Source organism: Molossus molossus, unplaced genomic scaffold (assembly GCF_014108415.1).
Source record: "Molossus molossus isolate mMolMol1 unplaced genomic scaffold, mMolMol1.p scaffold_m16_p_3, whole genome shotgun sequence".
In the NCBI taxonomy this organism is placed as follows: Eukaryota; Metazoa; Chordata; class Mammalia; order Chiroptera; family Molossidae; genus Molossus; species Molossus molossus.
The window spans coordinates 2,007,110-2,031,036 of NW_023425366.1; the positions used below are offsets into that span (position 1 = coordinate 2,007,110).

At 39.7% G+C, this 23,927-nt stretch overlaps 1 protein-coding gene across 4 annotated transcripts in view; it reads right to left on the bottom strand.

The window, feature by feature from the left end:
- MTREX (Mtr4 exosome RNA helicase) overlaps positions 1-23,927 on the bottom strand; it is a 65,546-nt gene that overhangs the window by 20,496 nt on the left and 21,123 nt on the right. For all 4 annotated transcript variants that reach the window (XM_036279033.1, XM_036279032.1, XM_036279034.1 and 1 more), the window contains 8 exons: positions 23,022-23,101; positions 16,171-16,281; positions 14,381-14,482; positions 11,750-11,875; positions 7,928-8,078; positions 4,857-5,029; positions 3,546-3,614; positions 1,024-1,152 (listed from right to left, as the gene is read on the bottom strand). In XM_036279033.1, the coding sequence (XP_036134926.1) occupies positions 1,024-1,152; positions 3,546-3,614; positions 4,857-5,029; positions 7,928-8,078; positions 11,750-11,875; positions 14,381-14,482; positions 16,171-16,281; positions 23,022-23,101 (941 nt within the window). The remainder of the gene's footprint in view (positions 1-1,023; positions 1,153-3,545; positions 3,615-4,856; positions 5,030-7,927; positions 8,079-11,749; positions 11,876-14,380; positions 14,483-16,170; positions 16,282-23,021; positions 23,102-23,927) is intronic.

Consider the following 23,927-nt stretch of genomic DNA (forward strand, 5'->3'; position numbering starts at 1 on the left):
CCGGCCCAAAGGAGCAGCCTGTGGCGCTGAGGGGCCCATGTGACTTTCTACAAACCAAAGTGTAGAGAACAGACACCTCCTACGACGAACTTCCTGAGAGCCCGCCACTACCGCACACACCTAATGCAAGGTGTACAGATAGCAAAGCCCCAGCGTGGCATTAGCTTTCAAATACATACTCGAAATCTACAGTAAGGTATTACCTACAATTATTCCATTTTAAAGTAAAATAAAATAAAATAGGAGATGATCAAGAAATATGGGCCCTGGCCGGTTTGGCTCAGCGGTTAGAGCGTCGGCCTGCGGTCCGGAGAGACCCGGGTTGGTTCCCGCTAAGGGCACATACCTCGGTTGCAGTTTGTCCCCAGCCCTGGTTGGTTGTGCGGGTGGCAACCACTTGATGTGTTCCTTTCACGTCGATGTTTCTCTCTCTCTCTCTTCCTCTCTCTCCCTCCCACTCTATCTGAACAAAAAATGGAAAAAAAAGAAATATGGGATCTCGTGGCAAACTGAATTTCTATTCCATTAAAAGCAGGTGAAAATAAAATGATTTGAATTATGAAACTGTGGCAGAAATTTCCCGTTATTATAAACCACTTCAATCATCTTCACAGGAATGTAATAAATGACATGGATAAAGTAAAACTGTGTATTATTTGATCATAAAAATAATAAAACATCTTTTTTTTTTGGTACGTGCCCTTAGCAGGAACCGAACTCAGGACTCTCTGGTCCGCAGGCCGACGCTCCAATCACTGAGTCAAACCAGCCAGGGCAATAAAACATCTTTATAGACCAGATAAAATCCAAGTTTATGTGAAAATTTCAATTATTACGTTCCTTTTATCTTTCACTTTGTCATTTTACTGATACTTAGATGGCTTTAACACACCTTAAAATACCTTGAAAACGTCCAATTCAGGAGTCCCGGCAGTATGTTTGTCATGAGCACATCCAGGAAACCCAGCGACTACAAACCACCCACCCGAGACCTGCCGTGCGACGAGGGCAGGAAGCACACACCTGCATCTCCCCTTTCTCGTCAGGCCTGGCGGGCTTGGCAGCCTCCGTGGCTGCGTTCTTCAAGCTTTCTCTGCTGCAGCGCAGAAGCACCTCCACTACATACAAAGGGTCGAGTTCACCAGAATTGGGCTAGAAGAACAGAAGAGAAGGTCATTAGCTCTTGGACACTGAGCACTATGACAGCACACACTGCCGGTAAACGCTTTTCCCGTGACATGAAGGCCCCCCTCCAGCCCTCAGCACGTTCCAGTGGGTGAGAAAAGACAGAAATCACTCAACACGTATACACTCAAACAGTAGGATCACTGTCCACTGTGGTGTAAATGCCATTTAAGTTTCTAATAATCAGTTTATAATTGCATGTAATATTATACCAGCATGAGAAAAAAACTGAAAATATCACTACCAAAAAATGAATCTGTCTGTATCTTCAAATCACCCTAAATAAACAACAGAAAAAACATACTGAAAGTAGATTATTTTAATACACTGGTTCCTCTTTAATGTGGTTTCATATTTTATTAAATATTCTTGAATGAGATCTCAATTCTCAAGAGCTCAGGACTAATCACATCCTCTGGACTATAATAATGTAGTCTTTCAAATAGTAATCAAGTCCTTTTTTCTTTATTAAATTCATATTTAAATTTAGTTCATATCTGAATTATCTCCATTTGTATAAAATAGAAAAATGTTATTTTGATTGAGGGGGACATATGGCAAAGAAGTAATTGGTTCCCTCCCCTATTTCCTACTCAAAAATGAAAACTGTCGAGAATTGACAATGAATGCACTCCTAAAATCTATTTCTGCTGTAAACTGCCAATTGTTTAACACCAGTAATATATATGTCCAGATACAAACCAAAAATACAATTAATATGAGAAGATTGAGGGCAAATTTCCTCAAACAAACCAGAACTTCCACCTTCCAATCGAGAAGGAAGCTAGTTTCTTCTCAGCACAGACCTGTTTTTAAAACATGGTCTTTTTAAAGATGTCTCAAAACATTCCTCAGCTTATCAAGACACAAAGCAAAGCTGGGAAGTATTTTATTTTTTTAAATCTTCACCTGAGGATATCTTTCCATTTACCTTCAGATAGAGTGGGAGGGAGATAGAGAGAAACATCGATGTAAGAGGAACACATCAACTGGCCGCCTCCCACAAGACCCAACCAGGGCAGGGGATGAAATGCAAGCAAGGTAGGTGCCCTTGACCAGAATCGAACATGTGACTCTTTGGTCCATGGGCCAACACTCTAACTGCTGAGCCAAATTGGCCAGGGCAGTGAAGTATTTTAAATTAGGCCTGTCTCTGCAAAGATTAGATATATGTGCAGTTTAGTCAATATAAAATTAGTTTTATAAACCCTAATTTAAGTAAATAGTTATAATCAACTGTCAACTCTTCCAAGGGTCCAGTGACTAAGGAGAATGAGTAACTATTATATTTAGCTTCCCATAAAGGAAAAAAAACTCTGAGTAAGATGCAATCCATAATATGATGAGTGAATTAACTGCAAAGAGTTAGGGAACATGTGAGTATTGGGACAAAAAAACCCTAAAATTTATAAACAACCTGTAATGTATCTATCTAGCTAATGTAGGGCTGTTTTAGCATAAATTCTTTAAATTTTTGTTCCTATGTCCTAATTTTTAACAACTTTTTAAAAAAATTCTCACCCAAGGATTTTTATTTTAACTGATTTTGAGAGAGAAAGGGGGGCAAGAGAGAGAGAAACATCAGTCGATTGCCCCCGGCATTCGCCCAACCGGGAATCGAATCTAAAACCTTTTGGTGTATAAGACAACGACCCAACGCAGCCACCAGCCAGGGCTAACTTCCTAGTCATATAATGAAACTTCCTTTTTCCTAACGTCTCCTCATTTTTTTTTAATGAGGCTGCAGCCCTGGTTGGTGTGACTCAGTTGGTTGGAGCATCGCCCCACACACCAGAAGGTGGTAGGTTCGATTCCTGGTAAAGGCATATACCCAGGTATCAAGGCTGCAGGTTAGATCCCCGGCCAGGGCACATGCAGGAGGCAACTGATCAATGTTTCTCTCTCACACCCATCTCTCTCCCTCGCCCTCCCACCATTCTTCTCTTTAAAATCAATTATACAAATTTTTTAAATAAAATAAAATGTGGCTAATGCCTTACTATAAATTGATATTACCAGATTAATCACAAACTTGTAGAATTATCTCTTTAAAATGCTTCAAACTATTTTCTTCATTTCTGTGTTTTTCCTCTTTCTCAAGTAAACATTACTGGTCACAGAAATCTTTGAATTAGTATTCTGATTCAGATTACAAAAATCAATAAAATCATATTTCACAATTTTGATGGACAAATGTAAACAACACACTGAAAAAATCAGTTTCACTATCAATTTAAGCAGAATTTATTACATCTTCTCTTAAGATAATACTTTTTCTACTTTGATCAATTTCATGAATCTGCAAAAAACATTTCACTAACAATTTGATATGAAATTCTACTTAGAGAATAGTGATTTACCTTAACGTTTGACTTTTTTGAGAAATTCACTACTACTCCCCAGCCAAAATCATCTCCTTCATTCTTTACCTGAAAATAAAGTAAAAAGCACGTGAATAAAAATATTTTGTCCAAAACGCAATTTCAGATTCACGCCCGCAAGTTACAGGCAGATCCCTGTTACACTATGGAAACAGACATGAACTCCACAGAAAAACCACTGCCAAATTTCAGGGACCTCTTCATTAGCAGTAACAAGACTCTCTCAATTGGCAAACAAATGTTCAAAATGATAACATGGTGTATTTGTTCTGAGAACATCTAAAGTTTTTCGTATTTATAGCTAATGAATTCATCCTACTTAAAAACTGCCTTACTTTTAAAACTACCTTTATTTTTAGATTTTATAATTGGAAGCATTTTATATGTTAATTCCCAAAACTACCTATTTCAATTTATATCCTCCAAAATGAAAATCTGACTAATGACCCCCACTTAATCAGAGCCATGTGAAACTGATACCATTGTAATGACCCAGTTATTAATTAACAGGAAAGGAGCAAAGGGGAGACTAAATAATACAGGCATGCCATTCTTCAAATCTGCTCCTCGTGACAGGGGAAGGGTCTGGACAAAGGCAGTTTCGACGCATGCCCGGTAAGGTTTGGGTGACTCGGGAAGATGCTTACCTGTCGGTCACACCTGGAAACAGGTAAATAGGCGTGGCCACTGCAAGGGTGGAAATCTGAGATACACTAGTTCCTGAACAAAGGGACCTCCCCTGGCTCTCTTCCTCGCTTGCCTGTGCTCCTGGCACTCTTGCCTGCAGGGGGCGCCCTCTCTGGGCTCCTCTGCACGGCCCATGTGGCCATGGCCCTGTGGACTCCACACCGTGGACTAATGGATCAGGACTAGTCTGATGCTTGACGCCACTCAGGACTCATCTCCACCAAAGAAAGGAAACTCTGGACACTGGCTTTGCTTCTAGCGCTGCTGAACCACAACTGTGTACTTTTCAGGGCTGGTTTATGGGAACTGGGACTTTAGAAACCAAAGGATGTAACTCTATGCAAATAAAAATCACTCATAATCCCATGCAAGTCTTAGAAAATTATTTTTCTCAAGATATCAAAAGAACCCCACTTCCATTAGCAGCAGAGAAATTCCACCCATGTACTTCCCTGCTAATAAAAACCAGTAAAAAAAATATATAATTACTATAGATCAATACTGTAGCAGGAAGCATTTTACCAAGATAAGAAAAAAAAATAGCTAGTCAAAATAATATCAAATATTAAAATATCCAAATATTTTATGAAAAAAATAACATACCTTTACCAAACGACCTGGTTGTAGAAATGGTAAGCAATATTTTGGTTTGTGAATATATTCTTCAATTTCTTTACCCAGTTTGGCAAGCTGCTGTCTAATCTTATAATAGATGACCACACTTTCTTCATTTGGTATTACTATCTTATTATATTGTTCTTCTGAGTTCTTTACCTCTGTAAGTAAAACATGGACAATATTAAAAAACTGTACACTCTATGGAAATAGTACCAAAGATACATATTTCCCCACTACAGCTGGAGGCTGCAAGGTCAGTGTGCACAGGTTAGAAGTTTGGAGGAAAAGCCCAGAGACAATCATGAGGCCTGTTAAGTCTCCATCAAGGGTCACTTTCTCTATTTATCCCTACAGTTCCCCAACTCAATAACTGTGACTCCTCAAAATGAGTCTTATTGGCAGTGGTTATATCTGGTGAACAAATTCTCTCCTGTGGCAGGGAGAGGGTTATCTCTCGGAATCCTAGACCCACACCACTCAACACAACACTGTCCTATAAAACCTGGTACGGCAGAAGTGTCTGTCAGCTCTTCCTAGTACAACAGCCAGAAAACACTAGCCATGTGGTTATTTAAATGTAAATTAATTAAAATTAAATATTAAGTTTCTCAATTGCACCAGCAATGGCTGACTTCTGCATGCAAACAGCCCCGACACAGAATGTCTTCAGTGTTGCAGAAAGTTCCAAGAACAGTGCTGTGGACCTTCTGGGTACCGAGCCACTTGAACTCGCAGCAGAGTCCAGTGTGCGATGTCATCAGGCTTCCACCACTGCTGGGACTAGGTCTCTCACAATGAGAACAGGCCATTCAGCCAGTTCACTCGCTAGCTCAGCGGCCGAAACACTAGCCCCTTTCAGCAACTCTCCTCTTAGTGAATAGAACCATCTGTGATCCCCACTCCAATCCTACCACCCAGCGCCGACCTCCCTTCCTCACTTCTGTTATGCATCCATCCCACTGTGCTCACACACTATCTGTATTGGGGTAAAAGACACATACCATCAAACTCACCACTGACACTGAGTACATCCAGTGTCCGCAACCATCACACCATCTAGTTCTAGAACACTTCTACTCCAAAAGGGAACTCCACATCCATTAAGTAAACAATCCTCATTCCCTTCTTCCCCCAGCCTCTGGCAGCCTGTCTGTCTGCTTTCTGTCTGTATGGATTTAACCTATTCTAGATATTTCATACATATGAAATCAAACAATATGTAGTCTTCTATCATGCATGTTATAGAATGTACTGATACTTCTTTTTTAAGGCTGAATAACATTCCATCACAGGGGCATACCATTTTGTTTATCCTTTTACCAGTTGAGGGACATCCAGATTATTTCCACCTTTCGGCTACTGTGATAGTGCTGCTATACATTTATGCACAAGTTTTTATTTATTTATTTTTTTGTGGTACGTGCCCCTAGCGGGAACCGAACCCAGGACTCTCTGGTCCACAGCCAACGCTCAACTGCTGAGCCAAACTGGCCAGGGCAATGCACAAGTTTTTGTTTGAACACATTTCCAGTTCTTTTGGTTATGTACCCCAGGAGTGAAACCATTGGGTCTTACGGTAATTCTACCATTAATTTGCTGAGGAAGTGCTACAGTATTTTCCATATGACTGCACCATTTTGTTAGTTACCTCTTTAAAAACACCCATCATAATGAGCATGAAGAATATTGGTGTGGCTATGATGTGCATTTCCCTAATAATTAATGATGCTGAGCATCTATCTTTTCATGTGCTTGTTGGCAAACTGCTTACCTTCTTTGGAGAAATGTCTATTCAAACCCTTTGCTCATTTCACAATCAGACTTTTTGTTGAGTTGTAATTATTCTTTATATATCCTGGATACTAGATCCTTATCAGATATGGGATTTGAAAATATTTTCTCCCAGTCTGAGTTTTCTTTTCATTTTATTGTTAGTGTCTAATGAAGTATACGTTTTTAATTTTGATGAAATCTAACATATCTCCTTTTGCTGCTGGTCTGTGGGTGTGTTCTCTAGGAACAGCTGCCAAACCCAAGGTTATGAAGATTTATACCTATGCTTTCTCCTAAGTCTTACGGTCTCAGCTCTTATATTTATGACTGTCATCAATTTGAGTTAATTTATGCATACGGTGGGAGGTAAGGGTCCAACTTCATTCTCTCACACCTGGCTGTTCGCTTCTCCACACAGCATTTGTGGAAAATCAACTGCCCACAGATGCATGAAATTCTGGACCCTCAGTTCCAGTCCACTGATCAAACTCCTCTATGTAACCTGTGTGCATCAGTTTCTTTACCCTCCAAATAAGGATAACAATAGTAACCATACCCTGACAGAGCTGTAGTTAGGAATAACTGACAAGAGATATTAAAAGTACTAAGCTACCAGTATAGCCCCTAGTAAGCCTCAGGAAGACTATCACTAATGTATTTTGTAATCATCAACCGTTTCAGAGACTGCTCCTGAAAACGTGTGGTGTTTTTCCCTCCTTTAAGCACACTGATCAGTTTTCAATATGGTGATCAGCCCAATATCCTCCAGGATAAGAATCAATATCCAATTCTACTTCAATATAACTACCACTGAACAATTACTTTCTGGACTTTAGAAAGTGTTACTGTAATTTAGGAGCTAGAAATTGTAAAAAATCAGAGCTCAACTCCAGTTAAGGCATCACACCTCTTTAATCATCCGTAAGCCTAGGTCACGGCATCCTTGGATAAGAGCGAGGGAAAGCAAGGCTCATCTATGCGTACTTCGTACAGGCCCAAAGTAAGACACCAGGCTTTTTATTATGCATTGCTCAGGAGCACAGGTTATCATGCTGCATGTCTACAACAACAAAATACAATAAGTCTGACTGAATCAGCGGCAGGGAGGGGGCCTGATAGGGTTTTTTTACTTTCACTTGGAAACGTTCTAGTCAGCTACAATGCCCAGTGGCAGTGCTCAGCCTACTTTGCGTGAGGACAAGATCTGGCTCACCAGAGAAAGACAGTGCCAAGCAGCACACGGTGCAGTCTAGCTGAGTGAGGCCTGTGATGCTTATACTCACTCTCCACCACGCCTGGAATCGCTCTATAATGCTGAAACTGGTAGAAGGACTTTTCCAACATGTACTCAGGATTGATTTCTTCTACACGCAGTAAGTTCAAAACCATGTTGTAGGTTAAATGGAAAGCACTATTCAGGGGGTCAGCTGAGCCCTAGGAGAGGAAAAAACATGTCAATGTTTTAGGTTATTGAAATAAATTTACACAAATATTTTTCACCTGTTAAATTGCTTAATGATTTAACTCTATGTCAAGGAACACTACCGAAATGGATGACATTCTTTCCTTTAAAATGACCAATACAAAGTGATAAGATAGTTCATCTTCAGGAAAGTGAAGGGAAAAAAAAACAAAATCACCCAACAGGTCAGTGGTGGTAAAATCCTGTTGTGTCGGCCTGTGTGTGTAGCTCCTTGCCGTCGACACTCTGGACAGCTTCACGTCTGTGCCCCCGCAGTGGGTGGGCAAAGGAGCTGTGCCAACGTGTCACTTCCAGCTAACTGCTGGTGTGGAAAGCTCTCTTCCCCCTGGCACAGTGACTGGCAATGCTCAAGATGGCGGTTTCCCCACCAGCTCACATCCCTAAACAATACTGATGAGTATTTGGAAGAGTGAAGAGAAACAACCCTTTAAGCTGCCGAGATTTGGGTTTGTTATCCTATGCTCACAAAGTACACTAATTTTATTGGGAATGACAGTCAAATAAAAATTAGTATCTCAAAGCTCTCAGCTTCCTAGAAGGACATAAAACCATTTAGTATTTGTAAGTGGCACAGAATTATACACAAATACTGTTGAGGTAGTCACAGAGCAACCTTACTGCATCCAGAATTTAAAGTAAGTTCTTGTAGGGTTTTGGGGAGAAGGAATGGGGTTTCACCACTCTCAGACGATGGCTGCTTTCCTTAACTCCCAAAAACCACGAGGCACTCACCCTAAGGGGATATTTAGTAAAATTTTAAAGCCTTGATTTTTATCAACTTTCCTTGAAGATAGGGACAGGGCTAAATTTACACCTGTGGTATGGGTGTGATTGTTAAAAGCACCTCCCCTTTCACTCTTAAAACAATACCCTAATTTGGGTGCTAATTAAAACAGTTAACTATCCACAATATAATTCATCTCTTGCTCTTTCCCATTCCACACATTTAAAGTCCAATTTAGTTCTGTTTCTCCTGTTTTATCCCTTCCTTCATTTTCATCAAACATCTGTTGGAGATCAAATCGTCTGTTTCTTCACCACTGCTATTATTGCAGAGTGTTGCCAAATCATATCTAGATGAACCAACCCAGTTTCAATCTCCCCCCAATTTACTTAGCATGCCATGGCCAGGTGTGCAAATATAACTTTACTGTGATGCAATACCTACTCAGGAATAATAAATGACTACCAGGCCCCAAAACTGAGTAGGTCTCACCAAATTTATTTCCTCCCCATGAACTAGAGGGGGAAATATGAGTTCTCTCACACACACGTAGGTCAGTGAGGAGATGGCAGTAGTCGAGTGAATGTTACCATTTCACACTCACCAGAATGGTTGTGAATTAAAAGAACAGACAAAAACAAGTGTTAGCTACAGTCAAGAAACTGGAATCCACCCAGCTGGTGTGCTCAGTGGTTGAGCATCAACCCATGCACCAAGAGGTCGCTGGTTTGATTCCTGATCAGGCACATGCCAGGTCATGGGTCTAATCCCCAGTGGGGGGCATGCAGGAAGTGGTCAATCAATGTTCTCTCTCTTCCATACTTCTAGCTCTCTCTACCTCTTCCTTCCTTTCTCTCTAAAATCAATAAAGAAAAAAAAATTAAAAATAAAAAAAATTGGAATTCCCCTGAATTGCGGGGGGACGGGGGACGGACACATGTGAAATAGTGCGGCTGCTGAGGAAAACAGTCTGCCAAGTGTGCAAAAGGTTAAATATAAAACTGCCATACAACCAACCCAGCAAGTTCACACATTGGCAAATGAAAACACACTCACATAAAACTTGTAAACAGATGTTCACAGCAGCATAATTCACAGAAGCCAAAGAGCAGAAGAAACTCAATGTCCACCCACTGATGAATGGGTAAATAAAATGTGTACATTCATACAATGGAGTGTTACTAACTAAAAGGAATGAAGTACTGATACATGCTACAATATGGATGAACCTTGAAAACATTTTGCTAAATGAAAGAGGCCAGCCAGATACAAAAGGTCACATATTATATGATCCCGTTTATATGAAATGCCCAGAATAGGCAAATCTAGAGATAGGAAGTAGACTACTGTTTTGCGTGGGGCTGGGAGAATGGGAAAGAACTTGGGAGGAAATGGGGAATAATTGTTAATGTACACAAGGTTTCCTTTTGGGTTGATGGTGGTAAAACTGTGAATATATAAAAATCATAAAATGGGTAAATTGTATGATATGCAAATTATATCTCAATAAAGCTGTCTAAAATATTCATTTAAAACATGATGGAGAAATCAGAACCCTTGTGCACTGTTTGTGGGAGTGCAAAAATGGTAGTGCCACTATGGAAAACAGTATGGAGGTTCCTCAAAAATTTTAAAAAGAACAACAATTTGACCCAGCAAGTCTACTTATGGGTATTTACCCAAAAGAATTAAAATTAGGATATTTTTTATGTTTATTTTTTTCTTTACTTTTTAGAGAGAGAGGAAGGAAGAGGAAGGAAGAGGAAGAGAAACATAGATGAGAGAGAACATCACTTGGCTGCCTCCTGCATGCCCCCCACCAGGGATTTAGACCACAACCTAGGCATGTGCCCCAACTGAGAATTAAACCGGCAAACTCTTGGTGCATGGGCTAATGCTCAACCACTGAGCCACACCAGCCGGGCTAAAATCAAGATATTGAAGAGATAGATATATTATACACCCTGTGTCCAGTGCAGCACTATCCACTACAGCCAAGATGTGGGAACAACTTACATGTCCATCTAGAGATGATCAAAGATGATGTGGTCCACACATACAATGGACTACTATTCAACCTTAAAAAAAGGACATTCTGCAATATGCATCAATACAGATGAATTTTGAGGACATGACAATAAGACAGTTGCAGAAAGACAAATTATTCTACATGAGTCTACTTGTATGAGGTATCTAAAATAGTAAAACAGCGTAGAGTCAAGGGCAGAATGGAGGTTGGCAGAGGCCGAGGGGCACAGGGAAGTGGGGCATTACCAATGAACAGACATAAAGTTTCAGTCCAGCAAGATGAGTAACCTCTCAAGAACTGCTGCACAACACTGAATCTGTAGTCAACAGTGATGTGTTATACACTTAAACATGTTAAGAGGGTAAATCTCATGTTGTGTTCCTTCCACAATAAAAAAAACACAAAACACACAAAATTTTAATGAACCCTAGCTGGGTGGCTCGGGTGGTTGGAGCATCATCCTGCACACCAAAAGGCTGCAGGTTCGAGTCCCAATCAGGGCACATACCTAAATTTCAGGTTCGATCCCCGGTCAGGGCCCAAAGCCTGATATTATGGGCCTTACGTCCTGTTCTGATAGGAGAAGAGAAGCTCCTGCAATGGAGGGAGTAGACGTAAAGGTCACCTTAAATTTGAAGGGCAAAGTGAGTATTTCCACCCTCCTGGGGATTCGCCACATCCCCTGCATGACACGAGCTGCTCTTCACCGATCAGAACAGTACCAGCACTCTGAGCTGTTCCCCTCATCCACCTCCCCAGCCCAGACAGTTTAGTAAATCAGCTCATCTACTAGAAAGGTCTCTAAACTGAAAAAACCTGAAGTACTTTTCTCAAATTCCTGTTAAAGACACTGAATCGTAACTCAATACCTTAAGCAGCTGCTTTCCGATTGTTGGGCTCATCTTCTCATCTACCATGAGAATCACGATTCCTCTATCATCCATTCCCCTCCTGCCAGCACGGCCAGACATCTGAATGTATTCGCCAGAGGAAATCTAAATGACATCATAAAAAATTCCAAGTTTAGGAGAAAACCTGGTAAAAAACATATCCTTAAAATTTTTCTTATAAAATACACAAGCACAAGTTACATAGTTCAAAAAAAATCTTGAAAACCCATGATAAAAACATGAACTTTTAGGAGAGTGTAAGTGAAAACACAAAAATGCAAAATACTGAAGAATAATGTTTAAATTTCAGCTCCAAAATGATGAAATGCACCATACCTACAGGAAAATGTTAGCTAATTCACTGGCACAAAAGTTATCTTTAAGTTAGATATTCTGAAAAACAGTAAAGTCTAAAAAGCAAGCAGTGACCAAACTCAACTAAATTTAATCCTAATTTGATCATAAATTATCTAAATTTATAAAATGAAATTAATATAAAATTAACATTTGTTTTAAAGAAACACAATTTTCTATTTTCATAGTATATGGAGTTCGGTAGAGTCCTTTCATCACCAAGAACAAACTGGTGGGGAAGTAACCCCATAGATAGGTTTCAGGGTGAAAATAAACCACCTGAACACTGGGCAATTTTATCTATAAGTGCTTGTATACTATTCTCCAGGAGAAAAGATCCAGTTTCCAGACTTGCAAAAATTACTTGACTCAAGAAGCATTAAGAACCTCTATGCTACAAGAAGGCGTATGACTGATAGCATCAAAAACAGACCTAACACCCTGATGCAACAAACAAAGCCCCCAAAAATAACAACAAAAACAAAAACCCTAAAAAATATCAGAAACAAACAAAAAAACACTTCAAAAAAGCAGTCCGATAAAATCTCAACAGGGCCCAAGGGCATCAATACATTTTGACACATTATGGTTTTTAGATTTCATAATTAGGATGATTCATCACGACACTGCTTTCTTAAATTCAATGATCCACTACACTCTGTATCCTTACCCAGGGCTCCATGGGATGCAAAGAGCATGTAAAACCACAAAAGACTTACTCACTTACATTCTTGAGGCATCCATTTATTTGGAGTGTTAAGTAATTTTAAAGTGATAGATTATAAAAATTTTTTAATTTTACATTAATTTAAAATATAAAACATGACTTTTAGCTGCTTCAGAATTAATAATCATATTCGACACAAATTTTTAAAAATTCAATGTAAAAAAAGCTACAGGTTACAGAAAAAAAATGTGAAGGCTGTGGAAAAAATTCGAGAGAGAAATGGTACTGCTGCATATACTTATATTTCTCTTTTGTACAGCATCTTATACATTTAAAAATAAATAAAAAATGCTTTGGTGACCTGGCCTGTCGGGCTCAGCAGTTAGAGCGTTGGCCTGTGGTCCAGAGAGACCTGGGTTCGGTTCCCGCTGAGGGCATGTGCCTTGGTTGCAGTTTGTCCCCGGCCCTGATTGGATTGTGCAGGGCAGCCACTCGAGGTGTCCCTTACATGTCGATGTTTCTCTCTCTCTCTCTTCCCCTCCCACTCTATCTGAATAAAAAATGGAAAAATGTCCTCGGGTGAGGATAAAAAAAAAACACTTTGACTTTACAATTCCACCACGGTAGGTACTGTTCAGTGTTTTGGTGATTAGTAACTACTGCCAGAAACTTCTTTAAGTAGTTTCAAGGATACAAAATAAGTCAAGGAAGAGTTGACTACTTTCAACTCTCCCCAAATGCAGATGAGGGAGCGGTTGGCTTGCACTGTCTACTCAAACTAGAACTCTCTTCCTCCCCCTCCTCAGCCCTTCGAAGGTCCGAGGCCTGCCTGGTACATACCCATCTGCTGTTGCTGCTCAGTTTAAGGCTCGCCTTCCCTATGAGGCCTTTCCTGACACCTTATATAAAGTGACTTCTTTTATTATTCTTTCTCCTTCCTACACACCCTCCTGAGTCCATCATGTGATATTTTACTGCATATTTCTCAACTTTCACCTGCTAAGTTTCTTTGAGAGTAGGGATTGGTTCTGTCTTAACTTTAGCATGGTCAGGACCTACAGTAGTTCTATGCCCATAGTTTAACTATTCCTCATTGTTTGCTGAATGGGTTACTTGCCTCTGAAGTAAGAATTTACTTTCTATGCCAATTCACTGTTTCACCCATGATCCCAACTTCCTCTCTTCCTTTCTGCCTCAGAAAAGACATGTGTCAAGCCTGTCAGAGCCTCTAGTTAAAATGTAAAGGGAAACGAGTAAGCTACAACTACAGCCACTAGAGTCAAGGAGCTTCAAACACCTTCAACTGAAGAAACAAAAACTCTGTGCATTTAAGACACTTCAGAGCACCTCAAATCATCTGCATACGTATCCCTTATCACCACTTTTTCAACGAAAGTGTTTTGTTTTTAGGCTAAAGGATAGAAATGTAAACGACCTGAAGTTTAACCTTGATAAATTTGTTGTATTAGCTCAGGTACAAGTTTGTGAGTATTTAGAACTGAAAATCTCAAGCACTGCATGAGCCAAAATCACCTTAGCTGAAACAATTAAAGATAAAAGTTATTTCAGTACTGAATTATTTTTCTTACCCATCGGAAGTCTTTCCCATCAAATTTTCTGGCGTTTGTAAATAAAACTGTTCTAGCTGGCATGTTAATTCCCATAGCAAAAGTTTCCGTCGCAAATAATGCCTAAATAAATGAATAATCATAAAATTATTCATCAAGAGGGAAGAAGATCAAAATACTTCATTTCATTAACTCAACAGAATGCTATTCGTCTGTTAAGACAAAGAGCTACGCATGTGACAAAACTGAGCAGCAGGGGTAGTGTAACCACCTTTTTGTTTAAAAATAAAGCATGTATAACTGGCATGTATGCTCATGGATAGTTCTAGGACACGAGGGGAATGACGGCCTTGCATTTTTTACTTTGAGCATACTTGTTCTATTTGAATGTTACAACCAACCAGTATCACTTAAACTCTTAAGGAAAGAGTCTTTAAAATGGGTCTTAACAAAATATAGTCATCGTCCCTCTCCACTTCGCGCTTCGACTTTCGCGGCTTCACTATCGTGGTTTTTTCAAGTAGTATTTGACTGTATATAAAGAATCCTACTTCGCGGAAATTCACTTATCACGGTAGAGTCTGGAACTGATTAACCACGATAAATGAGGGCCAACTGTATACAGTCTAGAAGGGACCATCAACAGGGCTTGAACAAGACCCACGTTTAAATGACCGATTCTTCATCTAAAATACCTCCAGTATGTTCTTTAGGATGAATAAACTGCTTTCAAATGTTGTACTTAGTGCTGAGATTCTCATCATACATTTCTAGTCTGATTTAAAAAATAATTTGAGTCATATACAGGCTGACGGCTACATTTTGAAGTAGTATCCCATTTTTAATATCCTATTTCTGGGAATAGACATCAACATGATTTTAGACATTAAATTAGACTATCTAGTTTAAACCAGAACATCTTTAAGTCTACATGCAATTCTCCTATCTTCTCTAATTTTTAAATTTGTATACAGATGGAAGTCCACCTATAGAATCAATGCCAGGTCTGATCATTCAACAGTGCCTTATACAAAGTGCCACACTGTACCCACTTGTGCAACCATTTCTTACTTTAAGAATGAGAAAGGATACAAATGATTTTTTTTACCTACAACCAAAATTTATGAGGTGTAAATACCCCACTTTGAAAGTTCATGTTATGCTGCTTTACTTTTACAAAAGACTTATATTAGTAGCTGTTTTGCTGACCAGAACAAGTCCAAAGAGGATTTTCGCTTTTACCAAAAAGGCAAAAAGCAACAACACTTAGGCTGCATGTACTGTGAGCAGTAGGAGCAGCCCCTGAGCTCCTTGCCCAGGTACCACTCAGCATCAAGCCGGTTTTGAACCGAGTCTGGGAGCACCTGTGCTTTATCTTGACTGCCTTTGTGCACTCGTTAGCAAGATGTGTCCTAAGGAATCAAAAACGCCTACGAGCTCTGTTGTGCTTAGTATGAAACCGCATGTACTAAGCATTCTGATGGCAATGGGTGAAACAAAGCCACTGTGTGCGTGTTGAATTTTGAGTCTAGGAATGTGCAATAATTTTCCATATAACTGAATGTAAATGCTTCTTTGATTTATGCTGTTTTAGCTTATGAAAGGCTTCACAGAAGCACTCTACTTTTGGACAGCGGGGAAATCTGTACAGCACTACATATGAAAACCAAGCGCATTACCTCAGCCATACCATATTACCTAGTTAAAACAACAAAACAATATAAAGCTATCTATAAACAGTGTTCTCGATCATTTTCAAACTATTCACATAATGTAATTCTAGGGCATAGTGAATAAAAATAAAATCATACCTTTATCAATCCTTCAGAAAAGAGAATTTCTATAGTTTCTTTCAAAATAGGAAGTAAACCACCATGGTGAATACCAATGCCCCGCTTCAAAAGGGGAAGCACATGTTCAACCTGTGATTGGAATAACATTTATTTTAAAATGTGAAGAAAAGGAAAATTAAATGTTAAACTAACCAAATTAAGGAAAATGGGTAATGAAGAATGTTGTTTAAAGAAACACTATATAACCTTTTCAGAATAAAAGCAAAAACCAAACCCATATTCCCAGACTAAACCTAAAACAATAAAATTCTATCCTAGCTTCCTTTATGAAACAGCTTATGGGAAAGTCTGAAAGGAATGTTTTAAATCAACTTTATCAATGCTTTGCTTCCTCATTCAAATGTTCCGGCATCACTTTATCATCTCCAAAAATATTAAAAAGTTATGAGGAAAAACTTAGTGTCTGCACAAAATAAACATAAATACTGGCCAACTCAAACAAACAAAAGTAACTAAAAACATATTTAATATAATATGTACTTCATCTAAAACAAGTGAATTGGAACTCTACCCGGGAGAATAAGACCAGACATTGATGTTCAGCTTGGTCCCTTCCATAAACATCCAAACCCAGCAGAAAGAGCCATAATCTGCTTAACATTGATACCACAGGGAGATTTTGGAAGGCTCCAAACCCTGCTGAGACAGTCAAAATGGTGAAACAAAGAAACAAGTCCCAAATGAAGGAACAAGAGAATTATCGAAAAGACGGGCTAAAGGAAATGAAGATAACTTATCAAGTATAGAATTCAAAGTAATAATTACAAGGATGCTCAACAGCATGAGAAAAGATATAGAAACAATAAAAAATGACCAATTGGAAACAAAGAATGATAGCAGAAATAAAGAACACACTGGAAGGAATAACTAGATTAGAGGAAGCCGAGGATCGAATCAGTGAATTAGAAGACAGGGTAGAAAAAAAATCACTCAATTAGAGAACTAAAAAGAAAAAAACAATTAAAACACAAGACAGTTCAGGAGAGCTGTGGGACAACATGAAACATAACATTCACATCATAGGAGTACCAGAAGATGAGGAAAGTGAGCAAGGGTTAGAGAATCTGTTTGAAGAAATTGTGGCAGAAAACTTCCCTAATGTGGGGAAGGAAAAAGGCATACAAGTTCAGAAGCACAGACAGGCTCAAGCAAGAAGAACCCAAAGATACCCACACCAAGACACGTAATAATTAAAATGCCAAAAATTAAAGACAGAGAATCAGAAAGGCAGCAAGCAAAAAGCAACAGATTACCTACAAAGGAGCTCCCATAAGTCTGTTAGCTGCTTTCTGAACAGACACACTACAGGCCAGAAGGGAGTGGCATGAAATATTCAAGGTGATGAAAAACAAGGATCTGAATCAAGACTACTCTATCCAGCAAGGCTATCATTCAAAATAGAAGGTGAAATAAAGAGCTTCCCAGATGAAAAAAGGCTAAAGGAATATATCACCACCAAATGAGCATTGCAAGAAATGATAAAGGGACTGCTGTAATAAGCAGAAGAAGGAGAGAGAGAGAGAGAGAAACATAAGCATAATAAATAAAAATGGCAATAAATAAGTACCTATCAATAATAACCTTAAGTGTAAATGTATTAAATGCTCCAATCAAAAGACAAAGAGTAGCTGAATGGATAAGAAAACATCACCCATATATAATACATGCTGTCTACAACAAACCCACCTCACAACAAAAGACTTACACAAAATGAACGTGAAGAGATGGAAAAATTTTTTTCATGCAAACGGAAATGAAAAAAGCTGAGGTGGTAACACTCACATCTGACAAAAAAGACTTCAAAATGAAGGCCATAACTAGAGACAAATAAAGCCACTACATAATACTAGAAAGATCAATCCAAAAAGAAGATATAACCTTGGTAAACATACATGCACCCAATATAAGAGCATCAAAATACATTTAAAAACTTCTGGAGGACTTCAAGAGAGAGATCCACAGCAATACAATCATAGTAGAGGGCTTCAACACCCCGCGAACATCACTGGATAGATTCTCTAAACAAAAAATTAACAAGGAAACAGAGACCCTATACAATGCACTAGATCAGATAGATTTAAGTGACAGTTACAGAATATTTCACAAGGCTGCAGAATATACATTCTTCTCAAGTGCACACGTGATATTCTCAAATACAGATCATACGTTAGGACACAAACTAAGTCTCTACAAATTCAAGGAGATTGAAATCATATCAAGCATCTTTGCAGATCACAATGGCAAAAAAAACCAGAAATTAATTACAATAAAAACACTCAAAAACATTCAAACACTTGGAGGTTAAATAGGATGTTATTAAACAATGAATGGATTAACCAGGAGCTCAAGAAAGAAATAATAAAATTCCTGGAAATCAATGGAAATGAACATACAACACAAAACCTATGGGATGCAGTGACAGTAATCCCGAAAGGGAGGTTCACAGCACTAACAGGCCTACCTCAACAAGAAAAGGAAACATGGTACTCACCTCCTCCCACAACCATGTCAAAATTACAACTAAACTAGAGAATAACCATTATGCAGAACCGCCTGAAATTGAGCTGAATAGAAGTTCTACAACTACAAAATTAAAGAAGACACATCGAGACTGGCTCTAGTGGGGGGGAGACAGCTTGAAAGGCACCAGAGACATACAGGGAAGAACTGAGTTGTTTGGCATCAGGGCAAGAGCTGGAGAGGCAGCTTTCTACCGGACAGACGTGCTGGTAAAGGCCACTATTCCTTTGGTGAGCCCTTCCCCCAGGAACCCGGCAGACAGGCGCCACATTTGGGACTCCAGCAACCTGGCTCACACCATTTGGTCCACCCTGGTAATTCCCTGAGGCCTTGCCTCACCCAGCTTCTGGGACCCCCCAAGCTATTTCTAGTGGCTTTACCACAGGATTGGCCTGTCTTGGTTCCTGCTTCAGATTTTCCAAAGTTCTCTCAAACAAGCAGCATCTGGTCTCAGCGAGCCCCATACCTCTCGTTAAAAGGCCTCAGTCATGGCACTAGAAGCAGCCAACCTTGGTTCACAACTTGGCTTTGCCTGGGCACCTCCAGGCCCAGCACAAGATGCAGCCATCTCCAGATAGCTTTGTAGCTTATGCCTGGTGGCCCCGGGTAGAACACAGGAAGTGGCTGACCTTGCCACAGAGCCAACACACCCAGTGGACAGCTTCAGACCACACTGAAGCACCTCCACAAGTGACACACTCAAGGAGTGGACTCAGTGGGTAACCAGAGCCCTGATGAAGTAAATCTTGCTCTGTGTGGTGGGCCCTGCACAGCTGATCCTCCAAGGTAGTCAGAGGCCAGTGGGTACAGCCAGTCCTTCAGCCAATCAGCCTGAGTATATCCCTCCCATTGATGTGCCAACAGCAATCAAGACTCAATTACAACAGAAGGGTATATAGTCTACACTAGTGGTGCACCTCAAAAACACAGCTGGAGTGACTAGGGAGGCTGTGCCACTGGACTCTACAGGACACCTGCTACAACAGGCCTAGGAAGCCCTGGAGACATAGCAACTCTACCTAATACATAGAAAAAAAACACAGGGAGGCAGCCAAAGTGAGGAGACAAAGAAACATGTCCCAAATAAAAGAACAGAACAATACTCCAGGAAAAGAAAGAAACAAAATGGAGATAAGCAATCTAACAGATGTAGAATTCAAAACACTGCTTATAAGAATGCTCAATAAACTTAGTGAGAACATCAAGGAACTTAGTGAGGCTCTCACGAGCATAAAAAAGGACTAGTCAGAAATTAAGGATGCACTAGCTGAAATAAAGAATAATTTACAGAGAACTGACAGTAGAGTAGGCGAACCCAAGAAGCAAACCATCATCTGCAACATAAGGAAGCAAAAACAACCAATCAGAACAGCAGAAAGAAAAACAAATCCAAAAAAAAAAAATGAGGACAGTGTAAGGAGCCTCTGGGACAACTTCAAGCGTGCCAACATTCACATCATGGGGGTGCCAGAGGGAGAAGAGAGAGAACAAGAAATTGAAAACCCATTTAAAAATATAATGACAGAAAAATTCCCTAACTCGGTAAAGGAAACAGACATACAAAGTCCCGGAAGCACAGAAGAGTCCCAAATGAGATGAACCCAAAAAGGTCCACACCAAGACACATCCTCATCAAAATGCAAAAGGTTAAAGACAAAGAGCATCTTTTTTTTTTTTTAATCCTCACCTGAGGACATTTTTCCATTTTTTGTTCAGGTAGAGTGGGAGGGGGAGAGAGGAAGAGAGAGAAAAATTGATGTGAAAGGGACACATCGAGTGGCTGCCACCCGCACGACCAACCAGGGCCGGGGACAAACTGCAACCGAGGTACATGCCCTTAGCGGAAACCGAACCCGGGTCTCTCGGGACCGCAGGCCGACGCTCTAAACGCTGAGCCAAACCGGCCAGGGCGACAAAGAGAATCTTAAAAGCAGCAAGAGAAAAGCAGTTAGTTACCTATAAAGGAGCTCCCATTAGATTACCAGCAGATTTTTCAAAAGAAACTTTGCAGGCCAGAAAGGAGTCGCAAGAAATATTCAAAGCGATGAAAAGCAAGGACCTACAACCATGATTATTCTGTCCTGCAAAGCTATCATTTAGGGTCCATGGACATATAAAGAGGTTCCCAGACAAGAAAAAGCTTAAGGAGTTCATCACCACCAAACCAGTATTATATGAAATGTTGAAGGATCTTCTTGAAGATGAAGAACAAAACTATAAACAATAAAATGGCAATAAATACATATCTATCAACAAATATACAAACAAAATGAACAAGCAGTACAGAATCAGACTCATAAATGAAGAGAACTTTCTGATAGTTGCCAGATGGGAGAGGGGTTGGGGGGATGGGTGAAAAAGGTGAAGGAATTAAGAAGTACAAATTGGTTATTAGACTGACAAACCTCAAAGGGAAAGGAGCAGTGGAGAAAAGATAAACCAAAGAACTTATATGCATATATGCATAACCAGTGGACAGAGACAATAATGTGGAGAAGGCAGGAGGGGGTCGGGAGTGAGAGGAGGGGCTTAAGGGGGACATCTGTAATACATTCAACAATAAAGATAAATTTAAAAAAAAATTTTTAAATAAAATTTTACAGGATAAAAAAGAAAAAATTCTAATAGATTAACTCTACAACTTAAAGAACCATAAAGTGAACAAAAAGAAAAACCCAAAGTAGAGGAAAAGAAATAATAAAAGTCAGAGTGGATATAAATGAAAGAGTAAAAAAAACCAAAAAACAAAATATCAATGAAACCAAGAAACCAAGAGCTGGTTCTTTGAAAACATAAACAAGATGGATGAACCATTAGCCAAACTCACCAAGAAACAAAGAAAGAGAGGGGACCAAAATAAACAAAATAAGAAACAAAAGAGAAGTAACAACTGACACCACAGAAATATAAAAGATGGCCCTGGCCAGTTTGGCTCGGCGGTTAGCACATTGGCCCGTGGACCAGAGAGACCTGGGTTCAGTACCCATTAAGGGTACGTACCTCGGTTGCGGTTTGTCCCCGACCCTGATTGGGGTTGTGTGGATGGCAACCAGCTGATGTGTCTCTCTCACATAGATGTTTCTCTCTCTCTCTCTCTTACTCCCTCTCTCCCTCCTACTGTCTAAAGATAAATGAAAAAATGTCCTTGAGTAAGGATAAAAAAAAAAAGAAATACAAAAGATTGTTAGAAAATATTATGAACAGTTATATGCCAACAAATTGGACAACCTAGGTGAAATGGACAAATATCTAGAATCATACAATCTTCCAAAACTCAACTTGGAAGAGTCAGAAAACCTAAACAGACCAATAACAATTAAGAAAACTGAAGCAATAATCAATAAACTCCCAGCGAACAAAAGCCTGGGTCCAGACAGCTTCACCAGGGAGTTTTGCCAAACAGTCAAAGAACTGAAAGCTATTCTTCCCAAACTATTCCGAAAAACTCAAGAGTAAGGAAGACTTCCGAGCTCTTTTTATGAGGACAGCATAATCCTAATTCCAAACCAGATAAAGACCCTACAAAGGTTGCAGGTTTGATCCTCAGTCAGGGCACATACAAGAATCAACCAATGAATGCATAAATAAGTGGAACAGCAAATCGATGTTTCTCTCCTCCACCCCTACCTCTCTCTTGGTAAAAAATATAAATAAATAAAGTATAAAGAATACATACCAATATGCTATCGCAGTCCTATCATAAATCCCTTATTAATCAAAGCAATTATATGTAAGCAGACGATGCCCCACTTTTCAGGACACAAAGCTTCCGTGGGCTGGGCTGGGCGGAAGCAGCAGCCCTGAGATCAGATGCCCAGCGGAGTCTCCTGGGAGCTTCGGAAGGATTCTGATGGCCAGGACCCAGCACCAGACCAATTAAGTGGGGCCTCTGGTAGTGACACGCAGGCACCAGCCGTTTCAGAACACCCCAGGAAAAGCCACTGGGTTAGAGCAGAGGAGACGTTAAACTCCTGACTAGACACATGGCTCTCAGTAGGCGCGAGCTCCTGCTCTGCTCCAAGCCTGGGAAAGGCAGTGACTGATCACTGCACCATACGGGGCAGGGGCAGGAGCTCCAGACCAGGAGAGCTCCAGAGAAGAGTTCCTGCAGGCAGCAAATCTTTCCTCTTTTCCCCTTCTCAGAAGACAAGATACATTTCAGTGCACCGTGCAACACATTTACTGCAGTGGGCAAACGGTGCAATACAGTAATAAAACCAAGAAATGCGAAGTGAGTGAACACATGCTGTCTATTCATAGGCACACCTGACTTACTATCAGACACTAACCTGAGGGAGCTTTTTATCTTCATCCGACAAGCAGTCTATTGCATTACTGAATACTTCTTCAACCATCTTCTTTTCTTCATCTAGGAGAGAAAATCCAAAGGCACATAAATATCTAAATGAGTCTATCACACCACACTTCAAACTTCAAAGAATAAGAGTCTATAAAGAGTAAAAGTAGAGTCAGTATTTAAAATTGTCAGTAAATAAAAATAACTATAATAAAATTCACTACCTTTCAAAACATGCGTAATAGACTTAATTCATAAGTGAAAGTACTACCTTATAAAAACAGTGCCTGCTAACTGCTCTAAATGCAGTATTTAATTAAGTCTAACAATCACAGGTCTCAGGGATGACCATCCACTAATCAGGACAGAGAGGCTCAGAGTAAACAATGGGCACTGCTCTTAGCTGTTGGAGCAACAATCCAAAGCCTATGCTCTCACCCATTACACTGCCTTCTTGTACAGTCTGAAACATTAAGTAGATTCTACACTGTTAGTTATAAGGAAGTATTTCTAAACAGAGCAATTCACACAATCAAAGAAAAATAATACAGTGAGTTCTCACTTAGCAGTCGATAGGTTCTGTTCTATGACTTTAAGTGAGATGATGAATAGAGACCGGTTTTACCACAGGCTAACTGATATAAACAAGTGCCCCCAGCATCTCATCAATGTTTTAACAAAATGATGTCGAGTAAAATGTTATTGAGGACCTGCTATATTGGCTTTAAGAGGTTACCCATCACTTGTTACTTTAACCCATGGGTAAGTAAAAAATTAGCTCTCATTTTTGGTTTGGTTCTGTGTCTTGATAAAGGAAACAACACAACTGCAATTTGATTTTGGATGACTGAAGAATGTATTTGTCACTGTACAGGATTACATATGTAAAAGATTGAAC